The sequence below is a fragment of the Montipora capricornis genome, chromosome 6 (genome assembly GCF_036669925.1).
Source record: "Montipora capricornis isolate CH-2021 chromosome 6, ASM3666992v2, whole genome shotgun sequence".
Lineage (NCBI taxonomy): Eukaryota > Metazoa > Cnidaria > Anthozoa > Scleractinia > Acroporidae > Montipora > Montipora capricornis.
The window spans coordinates 64,366,602-64,384,101 of NC_090888.1; the positions used below are offsets into that span (position 1 = coordinate 64,366,602).

Here is a 17,500-nt window from a genome sequence, read left to right on the forward strand (position 1 = left end):
TATTATTGGGGACACTGTAAACTGAAATTAGCAATATTACTTATTATTAATGCAAATTAAGTCAAATTTTGGTTTTTCAGGAGAGGGGAAACCGGAGTACCCAGAGAAAACCTTGCAGTGCAGAGTTATAGAGAACCAGCAAACTCAACCCACATATGACGCAGAGTCTGGGAACTGAACCCGGGCCACAATGGTGGGAGGAAAAGTACTTTCACCACTGCACCATCGCTGCACCCCAAGTTGAATTGATGATTAAAATAATTACAGTAAATTGACAGCATAAAGAGATTAGAAAAGCTGAAATTTTGAGCATTAGCCATTAGTTTGAGTGAATTTAAGGCCCTAGTTGCACATAGTGATTGGGTGCACAGGAATGGGTGGGCTAGAACCACTGACTACAAAACCAAGTAAGTAGTCAACACCCAAGATCCTGCACTACCTGCAACCTAGCCATGAGCCCTGCCTGCCACACCCAGCCACACAGCCCTACCAACCAGCACAGTGAGCAGAGAGAACAGTTGAGAACCTACTACATACTAGATGTATATAAAAAGAATAGAGAGGAGGAGAGAGGAGGGCAGGTACACAAGAAAATGTGAGCTGCACACCTGAATGCTAAGCAGAGTACATTGTGTAAAACTACGAGCACATGCGAATACTCACACATAGACAGCATCAGAATACCGCTGACCCAGTGAACGCCGCAACATCCTGACATCACGCCCAGAACAGTAACGCAAAACCCAAAAACACCAGAACGCATTATGATGGGCCATCAGTAGACCACGCCTCAAACCCATTAACACCAACTTCATGCCAAGCACTGAGTACACTTGCTCCTAGTTGTTAACTAAGTTAAATTACATTTAGGCAGTGGCTATTCATACGGGACCCGTACACCAACCTATATTGAATATTCATAAGGAGTCTTCTTAGAATGATTATTACAGGTTCTCACCCTAACCTTTAATGACATAGCCACGCAATTATTGAAAGCTAACCATTTTAAAATTTGTGCTTAGACTTAACTAATGTCTATCAGCACTATTTGAAATGGGTGCTTAGACTTAAATGAAAGAAACACAAGGCAGGTCAGATGGCTGGTGGCACTAAATGAAGGAAGTATTTCGTAAAATTAAACAGGCATCAATGCCGTTGTTTGCTAGCTTAACTATATGTAAAAGAATTAGAGATGAGGCAAGACTTTCTGAGTGTTATTGAACCTGTAATAATTATTCTAAGAAGACTAACGTATGAATAGGTTGGTGTACAGGTCCTGTACAAATTGCCACTTTGTTACGTACCTTTAACCCTATTTTTTCAGTTTACCATTTATGCCATTATAACAGTTTTTTTTTACGGTGTCCCAAGGATACTCAGAAAAAAATTAATCAGAGTGCTTCTTTGCAGGAGTCGACCCTACAACATTCCAATAAATTACCAGCACTAGTTCAAATGCTCTGCCACTGAGCTACAACTTACAGTCTGAGTCTAATGGGAGATTCCCCACTAGAGTAGCTTCAGGTGACAAAAATAATAACTATTAGTGTAATATTACACTATAAAACAGTAGATAGGTAAGTGTGGATACTGTTGAAGGCATGCACTAATTGGCTACACAAACTCTGCATATCCTTTGCTATTCACCTCTGAGCAACTCATGTGTGAATTGTGCCCAAAGATATTGGGACATTACTAAACAACAAAACAGCAAAACAAAGCAGCAAAACACCATGTATGACCCCATGCATTGAATACTAACTGAGATTAAACATTTTTTTAGGCATAATTAGGCCTAAAAAGTTATTGCTCCTAATGTCAGTCTTAATCTGAATCCTAATCTTAATCTCAATGAATTAGGAGCAATAACGTTTTAGGCCTAATTAGGCTTACAACGATATTCAACGTCACATCCAACCGGTTAGTATTCAATGTATTGTGGGGTCATACATGGTGTTTTAAAGTTTCATTTCGCTGTTTCGTGGTTTAGTAATGCCCAAAATATTGTAGTCGTTGCAGGAATAAATGACTTAAATTTATCTTTTCGTGCTATATTATCTCACTGATTAATTTGTTTTTACTAAAACAACTATCCACCTCAGTGCCAGCATCTAGTGGTGGCTTGCAGTTCAGTAAATATATCCACCACTAGCCATATCCACTTCAATGAATAGCTGTTAACAATAATTATTATTGTCCTACTTTACAGTTAGGACTGGAATTTGTCTAAAATTATGGAGCAATATTCTTGCTATTGTAATGAAGTTTTACGAGACATCTGGTTTGTCTCTTCTACTGGGCAACCCTGCCCAGAGGGAAGGAGCACAAACAGGACTCGAGGTCCTATGCGAGGTGCTCCACGATACCCTATCCTGACCAGAAAGACCAGACCACAACACCGGGAACTACATGCCCTACTCTGTGCGGGTTCTTTTACATCTCACAGGATTATGAACATTGAAGGGTTGTGAGACGGGACCTCCGGCTTATCGTCCTTATCCGAGAAGACTAGAGAGTCTAACCATTTGCAGATGTAATTACAAAGGCAGCACTTTCTCCTCAGTTATTTAAAGACCCTGAGTGTTGGTCCGGCCAGAGTTGAACTCACGACCTCCCGCGTGACAGCCCGGTGCTCAACCAACTGAGCCACTGGTGCGCGGTGAAGGGATAGTGAACGTTTATCCCAGTAAATTACATGCCAAGATGGATTATTTTTTCTAGAAAACAGACACTACTTATTGATTAAAATTTTACTATGATCATAATAATTTTGATGAAACTAATTAACCATATTATGAAAATAGAACTTTGCAATGCTCTTTGTTTCATCTGAATCAAGCGATTAACCGAAGTAAGTCACTAACACCTACTGTATGGACTTTGAAAATGTTTATATGTCTGAAAGGATTTTTCTCACAGATAATTATATGAGGGACAATGGTATCTTAGGAGTAAAGGATTAATACAGAATGAACTCACTTGAAGCAGAAATCAGCAGGATGTACGTAGTATCGGCAAAGGGAACCATCAATAGGAGGAGTGGCAGCAAACTTCATGTATGGGCACAAATTGTAACGACCTCCCTTGCAAAAGTTGCACATACGGCACCCATAACCAGGCTCAATAGCCACTCTGTCGCCTGAAAAGGGAACAGGAAACGAAAAGTTGGGTTGGGATTTTGGTCCTAATTGAAATCTCCACATGACTGTAGATGTTCCATTTAAATAATAATAATAATTATTATTATTGCTCTCCCTGTACACCGAACCCTTACATTGCATTAAAAAAATGAAATAATTGAAATGCAGGTTAACAGGGTTAATGACATTATAAAACCTTTTCCATTCATATTACCATAAAACCATATTTCCTAAATTAAGGATCCATCTCTGGAGATCTGTGATTTTAAAAGATGTATCTTGTCTAATAGCCAAACTTTCACAAGTCAAGTATCCTATAATTCAGTGAAGGACCATCCAAACAAATAATAATATCATTGTCAGGTCATTAGTATGACCCGTGCAGGGAGCATTGCAATTTTTTTCCATATATCCCTCAGTCGCCATTGTTGATTATATCTTTTCAATGTGGACAATGTTACCCAGCAGTAAAGGTTGCAAAAGTTCCTTGGTTAAAAATTGCTTGACTAAGTTAAGGTTTGTAATTATTTTCTATTTAAAGACAGAAGCAGAATAATCCAAAAATCATGTTATTTTGGGCAAACAAATGACACAAACATTAATATCATAACTTGTATCAGCAACATTCATTTTCTTATGACCATAAGGCTGCTGTTTAACTCTGAGCCAACTTTCGAGTGCTTACCAATTTTAAGGTGCGTAACCCCCTCACCCAATGCAGACACCACACCGCTTGATTCATGACCCAAAACCATGGGTGCTTTGAGGATAAAATCTCCAATTCTTCCTTTTTTCCAATAATGCACATCTGATCCACAGATTCCCACAGCATGCATGGTAATTTGAACCTCTGTGATCAGGCATAAACAAATGATTAAACACAGACCTAGAGCTACATTACACAGAAATAGTTTCATTTTATGGTGGATGCATTATAGATGGTGGTAAAACTTGGTTTGACCCTAAAGTGACGACAATAATTATTATTTCACAAGTGCGCATTGGACATGAGATGATAGATAGTCAATTATTTGGGGCTACATGCCTCGTTATAGCAATAATCATCTCATATTCAAAACGTGAGAGTGGAATATGTTCTTTTTCATGCCCACAAATTATGTGTAAATCTTAACCTACTTTATTTTGTAAAAACAAAAAAAACTGATGCATACAGTTACTGATATTTGTAGAGCACGGTATAATTAGCAACTATTCACCGAAGTGGATGTGGCTAGTGAATAATGTATATTATTAAAAACTGGATCATTGGATAATGCAATTCGAGAGTTTTGATTCGCTAAGCCATCATGGGTTATGAGCCATTATACCATGATCTACAAACACGGCAAGCATATGCATGATTTTTTGGGCCTTTTTATTTTTATTGTAGTCTAGTTTTCTAAGGAACCCATGACCCGGAGCCTACAGCTCCCATACTGGGCCTATGTAACGGCATTTTTACAGACCGATCTATTTTTAGACTATCTTTTCCGGAAAAAACAAAGGCAGTTCCGGTTCGGTGACCCTATGACGTCAGCTTAAGTTCTTGTAATTGGTCATCGGGCTCCTGTCGGAGTCTCATTCGCGGGAAATTCAATCTAAAAATAAATCGGTCTGTGAAAACGCTGTGACACAAACACAGTAGAGTTGTAGGCTCCGGTCATGGGTTCCTGGTTTTATATATTTTTGGGGCGTTTTTAATAAAACAATTATTCCACTCGCGCTTGTTGGATATGAGATGATTATAGCCAACTTGGCACTACACGCCTCGTTGGCTATCTATCATCTCATATCCAACAAGCACGAGTGGAATAATAATTATTGTTAAATGTAGCACAAAAAGATAATTTTCACTCATTTATTCCTGCAAAGATCACATTTCAGCGCAAATTCTGCACGAGTTGCTTGGAGGGGAATACCAAGGATATCCGGAGTTTGAGTAGCCAATCAGCTCACGCATTCAATGCTATCCACTGTTTAGTACATACTAACAACTCATATACCATAATGGCTAAGCCAATCAAAACTCTAGAATTGCATTAAATGTTACATGTAGATACCATATGTAATGGTGCCAGTATTTATTAATATAAAGAGAGAAATTATCAATCATTGCACTAATCTGGACAATTTAAGCAATTGTACATGTTATAGACACCTGGAAAATTCAGCTGGCTCCGACAGGATTCGAACCCGTGACCTCCATATGACCGATATCCAAATCAGCTTCATAGATTACTTGTTTCAGACGCAACAACCTCAAAATCTTTTAGAAACTTTAAACAGGAATCAACGAGTTTCATTCCCCAAATAAGTTTAGATGTATCATATATCTAAAGTGATAGTTTAGGCAAGTTCTCCTGATAAAAACGTAAATCATCGATAGATCCCACATTTACGTAAGCTTACGTATCGCATTCGAAGCAAAACTCTCTTTATAAAGAGGAGGAAGGATTACGTTTTTGCAAACGTTTGCCGTGCAGCACTTATATTTGAACAGACGTAACTGATTAGAGTGAATGTGAAGTGCTAGTTCCCACCCTGGTCAGAGTTTTTCTCTGTCCTTGTGTAGGCCCATTCCATTAGTAGGGCTAATGTTCATATGGTTCAAAGGGGTATATTAGAAAACTAGCACTTCACATTACACTCTAATCAGTCAAGTCTCTTAAAGAGAAATCGAGCACGAGAAAGGTTCCTTGACGTGTAAACATCACTCTTCAAAACAGCTACTAGATTCACCCACTGATGAAAAAGGACAAAAGTGGACGGACTACCTACCGCCCTTGCCAGGCTGTGGGATAGGGCGTTCTTCCTGCAACCGAAAAACTCAGCGTTTGCCTTCGATTCCCAAGATCAAATGAAACTCAAAAAATTGAAAATTCATATCTCACCAAGACAAGACTATCCACTTCGCGTAAAACAGCGGAGAGGTTGCTTTTCCACGCCATTTCGTCAGGTCAACGTGCGAAAAAAAAGCGTTCGCGTCCAGGGGCTGGCGTGACAGTGAAAAACCGGAAATGATTTGAGAAGATAATCAATGAAAAGATCACTTCCGGTTAAACTACAGCCTGCGAAGCCGTCAAAGGTATTTTTGCCGCGATTTGTGATTATGCAGGAAAGGAGATCTTAACAAGTGTTCTTGAAATCCAAAAAGAAAATTGGGGGTAAACACGCATTCTTCAAAGATAATTCATGAACAATATTTGTAAAAAGCTTTAAAATACAAAGCAATGATTATGTATGGCGTTCTTTCTCAAATTGAAGCTCAATTATCTCTAAAGAGTGCAATTGGTTACCCCCAATTATCTTGTTGGATACCAAGAGTACTTGCGAAGATCTACTTTCTCCGGATAATTTTAAACCGCGCAAAAATATCCCTGTATTAGTGAGCATCGGCGATAGGAAAACCCATTCTCGCACCCGATTCGCACAACCCCTATGGGTGATACCCGCTGAAAGTGCACCAAATTACGCGGGCATCACCCGCTATAGTACGTACTATAGTACAGGAAATATGATAATAATGGCGGCCTATCGAGCGAAGAGAAAATCGGAGAGTAAAGAATGAATGACATTTGCATTCTAATTCAAACACAGTGTATTACAGGATAACATAGGTAAATATAGACAGTCTATGTAGAATATGCACACATTCCAATGGGAAATTAATCTCCGACGAACAGTATATTTCCACAACATTTGACTTGAAATACATTTACTAAGTTAGCTATCAGAATTTGCTTAAATAAACATATTTTAACATATTGGAGGGAAGGATTTCCTAAAATGTTTCACGGAGCCCAGCTTGCAGCGTTTTAAGCTCACAGTTTCAGGTCAGAATTCGCTAATATATCAGGGTATTTAGCCCCAAGCCGAGTTACGACGAACAAATTTGTGCGAGAAATCGATAATTAAATTTCGCCAAATTATCATTATTTTCAGTTCTATTACTAAGGAATGAGAATAAAATTGAAATCAGAGCGTTTTCAGCGGTTCTCTGTTGTATTTCGGATCGTAAAAGCACAGTTATTAGTGATAGGTGCGAGAGTCGCGTACTATAGTACGTTATTCACCGGGCAGTTATATGACGGGCAAATTTGTGGGAGAAATCGAAAATATAATTTGCCCAAATAGGCATTCTTTTAAGTTCCCTTACTGAAGAATGAGCATAAAATTGAAATCAGAGCGTTTTTAGCGGTTTTCTGGCGTATTTCGGATCGCAAATGCACTTTTATTGCATCGCTATGGCTGGAGTCGCGTACTATAGTACGTTATTCACCTGGCAGTTATATGACGGGCAAATTTGTGGGAGAAATCGAAAATATAATTTGGTCAAATTGGCATTCTTTTAAGTTCCCTCACTGAGGAATGAGCATAAAATTGAAATCAGAATGTTTGTAGCGGTTTTCTGGCGTATTTCAGATCGTAAAAGCACATTTATTGGATCGCTATGGCTGGAGTCGCGTACTATAGTACGTTATTCACCGGGCAGTTATCTGACGGGCAAATTTGTGGGAGAAATCGAAAATATAATTTGGTCAAATTGGCATTCTTTTAAGTTCCCTTACTGAAGAATGAGCATAAAATTGAAATCAGAATAATTGTAGCGGTTTTCTGGCGTATTTCAGATCGTAAAAGCACATTTATTGGATCGCTATGGCTGGAGTCGCGTACTATAGAACGTTATTCACCAGGCAGTTATATGACGGGCAAATTTGTGGGAGAAATCGAAAATAGAATTTGCCCAAATTGGCATTCTTTTAAGTTCCCTTACTGAAGAATGAGCATAAAATTGAAATCAGAGCGTTTTTAGCGGTTTTCTGGCGAATTTCGGATTGTAAATGCACTTTTATTGGATCGCTATGGCTGGAGTCGCGTACTATAGTACGTTATTCACCGGGCAGTTTTATGACGGGCAAATTTGTGGGAGAAATCGAAAATATAATTTGGTCAAATTGGCATTCTTTTAAGTTCCCTTACTGAAGAATGAGCATAAAATTGAAATCAGAGCGTTTTTAGCGGTTTTCTGGCGTATTTCGGATCGTAAAAGCACATTTATTGGATCGCTATGGCTGGAGTCGCGTACTATAGTACGTTATTCACCGGGCAGTTATATGACGGGCAAATTTGTGGGAGAAATCGAAAATATAATTTGGTCAAATTGGCATTCTTTTAAGTTCACTTACTGAGGAATGAGCATAAAATTGAAATCAGAATGTTTGTAGCGGTTTTCTGGCGTATTTCAGATCGTAAAAGCACATTTATTGGATCGCTATGGCTGGAGTCGCGTACTATAGTACGTTATTCACCGGGCAGTTATATGACGGGCAAATTTGTGGGAGAAATCGAAAATAGAATTTGGTCAAATTGGCATTCTTTTAAGTTCCCTTACTGAAGAATGAGCATAAAATTGAAATCAGAATGTTTGTAGCGGTTTTCTGGCGTATTTCAGATCGTAAAAGCACATTTATTGGATCGCTATGGCTGGAGTCGCGTACTATAGTACGTTATTCACCGGGCAGTTATATGACGGGCAAATTTGTGGGAGAAATCGAAAATAGAATTTGGTCAAATTGGCATTTCTTTTAAAGTCCCTTACTGAAGAATGAGGATAAAATTGAAATCAGAATGTTTGTAGCGGTTTTCTGGCGTATTTCAGATCGTAAAAGCACATTTATTGGATCGCTATGGCTGGAGTCGCGTACTATAGTACGTTATTCACCGGGCAGTTATATGACGGGCAAATTTGTGGGAGAAATCGAAAATATAATTTGGTCAAATTGGCATTCTTTTAAGTTCCCTTACTGAGGAATGAGCATAAAATTGAAATCAGAATGTTTGTAGCGGTTTTCTGGCGTATTTCAGATCGTAAAAGCACATTCATTGGATCGCTATGGCTGGAGTCGCGTACTATAGTACGTTATTCACCGGGCAGTTATATGACGGGCAAATTTGTGGGAGAAATCGAAAATAGAATTTGCCCAAATTGGCATTCTTTTAAGTTCCCTTACTGAAGAATGAGCATAAAATTGAAATCAGAATAATTGTAGCGGTTTTCTGGCGTATTTCAGATCGTAAAAGCACATTTATTGGATCGCTATGGCTGGAGTCGCGTACTATAGAACGTTATTCACCAGGCAGTTATATGACGGGCAAATTTGTGGGAGAAATCGAAAATAGAATTTCCCAAATTGGCATTCTTTTAAGTTCCCTTACTGAAGAATGAGCATAAAATTGAAATCAGAGCGTTTTTAGCGGTTTTCTGGCGAATTTCGGATTGTAAATGCACTTTTATTGGATCGCTATGGCTGGAGTCGCGTACTATAGTACGTTATTCACCGGGCAATATGACGGGCAAATTTGTGGGAGAAATCGAAAATATAATTTGGTCAAATTGGCATTCTTTTAAGTTCCCTTACTGAAGAATGAGCATAAAATTGAAATCAGAGCGTTTTTAGCGGTTTTCTGGCGTATTTCGGATCGTAAAAGCACATTTATTGGATCGCTATGGCTGGAGTCGCGTACTATAGTACGTTATTCACCGGGCAGTTATATGACGGGCAAATTTGTGGGAGAAATCGAAAATATAATTTGGTCAAATTGGCATTCTTTTAAGTTCCCTTACTGAGGAATGAGCATAAAATTGAAATCAGAATGTTTGTAGCGGTTTTCTGGCGTATTTCAGATCGTAAAAGCACATTTATTGGATCGCTATGGCTGGAGTCGCGTACTATAGTACGTTATTCACCGGGCAGTTATATGACGGGCAAATTTGTGGGAGAAATCGAAAATAGAATTTGGTCAAATTGGCATTCTTTTAAGTTCCCTTACTGAAGAATGAGCATAAAATTGAAATCAGAATGTTTGTAGCGGTTTTCTGGCGTATTTCAGATCGTAAAAGCACATTTATTGGATCGCTATGGCTGGAGTCGCGTACTATAGTACGTTATTCACCGGGCAGTTATATGACGGGCAAATTTGTGGGAGAAATCGAAAATAGAATTTGGTCAAATTGGCATTTCTTTTAAAGTCCCTTACTGAAGAATGAGGATAAAATTGAAATCAGAATGTTTGTAGCGGTTTTCTGGCGTATTTCAGATCGTAAAAGCACATTTATTGGATCGCTATGGCTGGAGTCGCGTACTATAGTACGTTATTCACCGGGCAGTTATATGACGGGCAAATTTGTGGGAGAAATCGAAAATAGAATTTGGTCAAATTGGCATTCTTTTAAGTTCCCTTACTGAAGAATGAGCATAAAATTGAAATCAGAATGTTTGTAGCGGTTTTCTGGCGTATTTCAGATCGTAAAAGCACATTTATTGGATCGCTATGGCTGGAGTCGCGTACTATAGTACGTTATTCACCGGGCAGTTATATGACGGGCAAATTTGTGGGAGAAATCGAAAATAGAATTTCCCAAATTGGCATTCTTTTAAGTTCCCTTACTGAAGAATGAGCATAAAATTGAAATCAGAGCGTTTTTAGCGGTTTTCTGGCGAATTTCGGATTGTAAATGCACTTTTATTGGATCGCTATGGCTGGAGTCGCGTACTATAGTACGTTATTCACCGGGCAGTTTTATGACGGGCAAATTTGTGGGAGAAATCGAAAATATAATTTGGTCAAATTGGCATTCTTTTAAGTTCCCTTACTGAAGAATGAGCATAAAATTGAAATCAGAGCGTTTTTAGCGGTTTTCTGGCGTATTTCGGATCGTAAAAGCACATTTATTGGATCGCTATGGCTGGAGTCGCGTACTATAGTACGTTATTCACCGGGCAGTTATATGACGGGCAAATTTGTGGGAGAAATCGAAAATAGATGGGCCCCGTAAGCCCGTGAAGTTGTTGCAGAATCGGATGGCGAATCTGCTGGTGGTATTGGTTAGTCTCTAGCACGCCCAGGGAAGGCTCTGCTCTATAAGTGAAAAAAGTTGTTTTGGGGCCATAACTCCCCCCGGTTTTGACCGTTTCTCCCCATTTTCCGTCAGCTTCACCTCCTAGGCCAAGCGCAGGTGTGTGCCAAATTTCAGCTCCGTAGCTCTTATCCGACCCTCAAAATTGGTCACCACTGCTCTGGTCCAGTTCTGAAGAGCCTCAAGCCCTGTTTAGGTGTGAAACTACTACTGGATCTTCACGGCCAGATCGCGTCCAAAACGTATCTCCAGTTCTATTGTAGATATCCCGTCGTGCCATACCTCGTTGGAATCGTCTCGATGAGATCTATCACGTGAAGGAGTTTGGGTGTCCTGTGTCAACTTGGTTTCCCTGTGGACGGTTTTTTGTCGATAACATTCCTGCGTTTTATTCCCTTGGGACCGCACTGCCCATGCGCCTAGGTCACGTGGCCCAACAACTTTTCGCCCTAGTTTCGACCCGGGGCGAATCGACCCACGGACGCCAGAGGCCCGACAATACCCCCATTTCCACACCAAAGTGGCCCCCCGGACTCGACTCGGTGCCCATCGGACGCGCCCCCCCGACACCTCTCTGGCGCTGCACTCGGATTGGCCCAATTCCAAATCCCAGGGGACTTGTTCCCAAAAAACCTTTTTTGGGTTTTTTTGGCCATAACTCTGCCAGGTTTTGAGCTGGGTTCCCCTAACCCCCAGAAGTCGTTGCATAATCGAATGCCGCATCCGGTGATACCCTTGGTTTTGTTCTAGCACGCCCAGGGAAGGCTCTCCATAAGTGAGAAAAACAGGTTTCTTGAGGATATCTCCCCCCGGTTTTGAGCTGGGCCCCCCTAACCCCCAGAAGTCGTTGCAGAATCGGATGGCGCATCCCATGATACCATTGGTTACTCTCTAGCACGCCCAGGGAAGGCCCTGCATAAGAGAGAAAAGCATGTTTTTTGAGGATATCTCCCCCCAGTTTTGAGCTGGACCCTCCTAACCCCCAGAAGTTGTTGCAGAATTGGATGGCACATCCTGTGCTACTATTGGTTACTCTCTAGCACCTCAGGGAAAGGCCCTGCATAAATGAAAAAAACAGGTTTTTCGAGGATATCCTCCCCCGGTTTTGACTATGGGCCCCCTAACCCCGAAAAGGTGTTGCAGAACTTGATTGCGCATCTGATGATACCATTGGTTTCTCTCTAGCACGCCCAGGGAAGGCCCTGCATAAGTGAGAAAAACAGGTTTCTGGGCGATCTCCCCCCGGTTTTGACTATGGGTCCCCTAACCCCAAAAAGGTGTTGCAAAACTTGATTGCGCATCTGGTGATGCCATTGGTTAGTCTCTAGCACGCCCAGGGAAGGCCCTGCATAAGTGAGAAAGACATGTTTTTTGGCCATAATTCCCCCTGGTTTTGAGTATGGTCCCCTAACCCCCAAAAGGTGTTGCAAAATCAGATTGCGGTTCCCGTGATACCACTGGTTACTCTATAGCACCTCAGGGGAAGGCTCCACCCTCTGAGAAGAAAACGGAGCGCATATTAGAATTCTAAAACCGACAGCTGTTGTGGGTAGGCCTGAAAAGGTATTAAGTATACTTGTGGGTGGTAATTTTTAACCAATCTCTACAAACACTGACTACAATTATGTGAAATATACAAGTGCTGGTGGACAAACAAAAGAAGTTAATCAGAGGTCTGCTGTTTGACTTTGCAAATTTATTATTTATTTACTAAATACAATTACACACATGATTAAAATAAAATGAATAAAATACAGAGATGAACAGTGATATCTGAGTAATTAGGTCAGTATGTACAGAATACAGAGATTCCTTATTAAAAGTACAGTGCCTAAAAGGAAATATATATGTATATATATATGCAAAAAACAAAAAACAAAAAAATATTATTAGTCAAGAATAACAATAATTATCATCTAAAAAGGGGGCATCTAAAGTCAAATCATATCAACTCCAAATAATCAAAGAACTATAAATATCTCTCCTTATTTGAATTGAAGTTATTAATATAAACTCATTTACTTTCCTACAAAACAATGGTAAGTGCTGACCTGTCCTAATAGCTAGCAAAAATAGGGCTCGCAGTGGTAGAATCGTACTGAAACTACCATGAGAGTTTTTTTTTTCTTTTGTGAGTTGCAGTGATGCATCACATGCACAAACAGGTTTATGGATAAATAATGATCAATAAAGTTTTCTATTATCATGTAACTGTAGGATACATTCAAGAATAATATATGTATATAATTATATGCATAAACAACTATGAAGTTACATTGTCCTATCATAGTGATTTATTTGGGTAATTTGCCCTCAAATTACAGAATACACCAATGCAACCTCATACAATTAACTTACATAAAGAAAATAATTATTACTTTTGCATGGTTTTCTGAAATTCCAAAATTTGTAAAATTATTTGTAATGTTATTAAGGCACTTCCATATCGGAAAGAAAGCTTCTTTTTTTACCCTTACAACTTTGTACAACATTTTGCAGCTATTCATTAAGTGGTAAGGTGTGACATCATTAATTTGCCCAATATTCTGTATTAGCATATACTAAAACTGCCACGTCCACTTTGGCTTGTTAATTAGTATATAACACGAAACTGAATAGTGATCTCCAGTTGTGCTGATTGCCTAACTTGGAGATGATAAGCCAAGTGTTTCAAATGAAAGCATAAAATAATGGTAAAGAAATTTAAATTAACCCAAATACTTAAGGGTATATTTTGTATGACATAATGATAGTTTTCTTATTGCATGATACACATCTCAGTTTATAATAATGTCAGCAGTTCTCATTTATAAATTATCGTTACAAAATATTAAACTTCAACACCATCAAAGCAAGCACTTTGATCAGATAGGTTTCCTGGTCATGCCTGCATTGATTTCTTGAAAAGCTACACCACGTAAATTTAAGAACATCTTAAGAACATTTTCAGCGTCACAACGCAAAAATTTATAAGAACGTTCAGCCTCAGCTCTAAAATTAGACGTTCTTTCTTTAATTTTGTACTCATATTTTTTCTGGTTGGTTTAATGCATCACACAATGATTATCATGCTCCTGTTTGTTTTCTTGTACTCCAATAATTGGAGTTGAATACATTTGCCCAATGTTCTGTATTAGCATATATTAAAACAGTGGATAGCATTGAAGGCATGCTCTGATTGGTTACTCAAACAAAGAATAGGTTTTGCTAGTCATCTCTGAGCAACTGGCCCAGGATTTGCCCCCAAAAAGATTGTTATTGTTGCAGGAATAAATTATAATAAATTATTAGTTAAAATAATCTTTTCGTGTTATATTATCTCACTGTTTTAGTATAAAGTAATTTAACAACTATTCACCGGTAGAGTTGGTGGTTAGTGGTTCATATTTAGCAGCAAGGTAATATCCACCACTAGCCACCTCTGATTCGGCTTGTTAATTAGTATATATACCACAAAAGTGAATAGTGCTCTCCACAAGCGCTGATTGCCTAACTCGGAGGTGACTAGCCAAGTCCTATTTAACCCTGAGTAGCTGAAGTGAAAACAAATGGATTCTGGCACGCAAGATTTAAAATTTCCAACCACATAATTTACAAAAACAATGGAGTTTTTTGGTACACTTTTTGTTCAGCTGGTGTGGTTATCACTACAACAATTATTCACCTCAGTGTCAGTGAATAATTGTTAATTATTTAACAATTATTCGCCTCAGGCTCAGTGATTATCGGTATAAATACACAGGCGATTATTTCAAAAAAGAGAAAAAAAAACATTTCAATGTGAAATCATCTTCACTTACAGTGGCAAAACGACTACTGGCAGCGATTTTGTCCGTCGAGGTGATCCGAGATAGCGAGCCAATGAGAGCGCACGATTTTGTATAATCACCTGTGTATTTATACTAAGGTATAATAATTATTGACCTCAATATTACTGCAAGAATGACGTACATGTAGATGGTGCCATCAGTCAATCAATCTGGATCAAAAGGAACAATGCATACCGATATTATTGTGAACCATATAAAGCCTTGATAAAAGTTATGAGTACCACTTTTGACACGAAAATATGTTAACTTTACTATGCGTCGACATGACGCAAGATTCGCAAAATAGCATTTTCCCTGAAGTTGATCGGTTTCACAAAAATGACACCCATTGCTTGGACAAAACGAACCCTCGTTCCAGCTCGAACGTTGGCATAACTTCAACTCCTTGCAGCCTCTGCATCTTCAGAATGTTCACTTGTAACTATGTGAGCATCTCTACGACCCTTGTGTTTATTTTCATCGAATTCATCGATCGTTGTTTGGCTGCAGCAAATCTCTCTTGCTTGAAGAAGTGTTCTCATCGTGATGATGCCTCACTTGAACCTCTTTTTTAATTAAATCGTTTTACGGTTTATTACGCCTGCAACAAAATTAACTTCGTACTATAATAATTTACAAGGCAGTAGACAGAGTTGAGTTAAAAGGCCGAGATCGACTGTCTCAGCACGAAAGAAAATATTAGAGCAAAACTAAACACTTACCGTCCATTAGCTCAGCTTTAGAAATAAGAAAACAAAAATTCCCCTTGCACCATTCGACGATGGATTACGGAGGAATTGCATGCAGTTGATATATTAAAAGCGAATAATGAGGAAATCGTGCTATCAAGCCGAAATAGTACGTACTGTGTACATACTGTAGTGCGCACCATACAATACTAAGCACTATAAGCAGCGTACTATAGTACGTACTACAACGGGTGATGCCCGGTAATTTGTGTATCATTTTGACGGGTGATGCCCGGCACTCTCCGTGCGAATCGGGTGATTCTCGTACCCAGAGCTGCGATCCTCTTGGCCAGCGCCACGGATCGAGAGCTCTGGCCTGGCGTGCGTTTCTCAAAAGACCCGAAAACTTTTCGGGCCCGTAAAGTTTTCGGGGAGTTTTTCGGGCGTGATTTTCGGGTTGCGAAAAGTGTTTCTCAAAACACCCGAACGTAGCCCGATATTTTCGGGTAGGTTTTTTCGGGAATGACCTTCTGCGTCTGCGTGGACAGGTGGTTCGAGAATCAAGATCGATTTGTTGGAGGGGCAAGTGGAACAGTGGCATTGATGCCCTCTTTCCATTGTTTTTTATTGTTCACCTGTTAAATAACTCTAGTTTGTGGTTAGTTTATACAATACTGGAAATTCCATAATACAAGCTTGTCTTGAGTGTGACGGCAATCTTGAAATCGAAGTATCTTGTAACGTTGACCAGCCGTTGATACATGGTTTGAGCACATTTTTCTTGTCTTTCGAGAATTTATCTATATCACTTGCATTTGCTATTCAAACCTGATAATGTACGTCAAAAAGCACCAAGTCGTACGTTTGCGATGAGGTTTCTGTAACCTTAAAACATATATAAATGTTTAGTTTTTTTCAACGAAAGGTTGCAGTGAGTGCGGGCAGGTAAGGTATCGAAGCGGACAGGTAGGCTAGTTAGATCTTGTTTTGTCACTTTCGTTTGTGGTCATGTTTCTTCTTTCTTTTTGTAAAAAATTACTGCTAAGTCATTGTTGACTTTAACATGGAGTGCTAATCAAGAAAAATGAAAGTGGATTAACTTAAGCTTAAGCTTACAGTGAATGAAATAGAGGCCTTTGCAGTCTCCCAACATGGATTGATTTTAACTGTGGAGTAGGCTGCTGTGCTACAAGTAAGTTCTCTGTCTATATTTTTAAATAAAGATGTTTACCTTGCTATTAAATTGTTGACGAGAGAGTTTATTAACGCAATGAAAATCATTTTCTTTCTTTATTGGTTTGCCTTTCTTGTTCAATTGGTTTGGTGGCTCTGAATTTGGCGGGAATTTATGCGGAAGCCGCGTCACCGTTTGTTCCGGCTGAATTGTTACGTTGGTATGCTGTATTTTGGTACAAGTAAATTAATTTAAATCAATCTTATTTCCTGTGATAATTATCTTGAGGTATGCTGGAGTGAATTATATTACATTTTGAAACGTTTGTTAGTGCAATTCATGACAAGTACTTTGGAGCATTGGTATAATAGCACGTTAGTAAACAATGATTTAATTAAGATAAGCATCAAAGATTACGTTATAGCCTTTGTTGGCCTTTGAGAAGTAGTAAGAATGGAGAAGATTATCATGCCAGTAATAGTTATCCTTCTTCCGGACTTGAAATCAGTGCTAGCAAAGTGTCTCTCAAATTCAGCTCTTGAGCAGCTAAGGCATTCATCACATTAGAAATGCTATCCTACTGTGTCTTTCTTTAATTCTGCTTCATTGTAGTAAAGGATGTCTGAGACCAAGAAAAAAAGTGCCAGATTTACGGAAGACATGAACAGAGCCCTCATTGATGGCTATACGAGAAGACAAGTCAGTGGATAAATTTATCTCTTTACATTATACTGAAAAAAACCATGTTTTACTTGCTTTTTTTTCTTTAA

General features: G+C 39.0%; 1 protein-coding gene and 1 long non-coding RNA gene across 2 annotated transcripts in view; one reads left to right on the top strand and one right to left on the bottom strand.

Moving 5' to 3' along the window:
- The window catches only part of LOC138052869 (sorbitol dehydrogenase-like), a 12,278-nt gene extending 5,892 nt beyond the window's left edge, over positions 1 to 6,386 (bottom strand). Inside the window, exons 1-4 of the mRNA XM_068899457.1 lie at positions 6,032 to 6,386; positions 5,919 to 5,952; positions 3,826 to 3,990; positions 2,980 to 3,139 (exon numbers count right to left, since the gene is read on the bottom strand). Of these exons, the coding sequence (XP_068755558.1) occupies positions 2,980 to 3,139; positions 3,826 to 3,990; positions 5,919 to 5,952; positions 6,032 to 6,088 (416 nt within the window). The 5' untranslated portion in view covers positions 6,089 to 6,386. The remainder of the gene's footprint in view (positions 1 to 2,979; positions 3,140 to 3,825; positions 3,991 to 5,918; positions 5,953 to 6,031) is intronic.
- A 9,586-nt stretch (positions 6,387 to 15,972) lies between these two features.
- Positions 15,973 to 17,500, top strand: part of LOC138052856 (uncharacterized) — a 4,032-nt gene continuing 2,504 nt past the window's right edge. Inside the window, exons 1-2 of the long non-coding RNA XR_011133163.1 lie at positions 15,973 to 16,950; positions 17,343 to 17,429. This is a non-coding gene — a long non-coding RNA (uncharacterized lncRNA). The remainder of the gene's footprint in view (positions 16,951 to 17,342; positions 17,430 to 17,500) is intronic.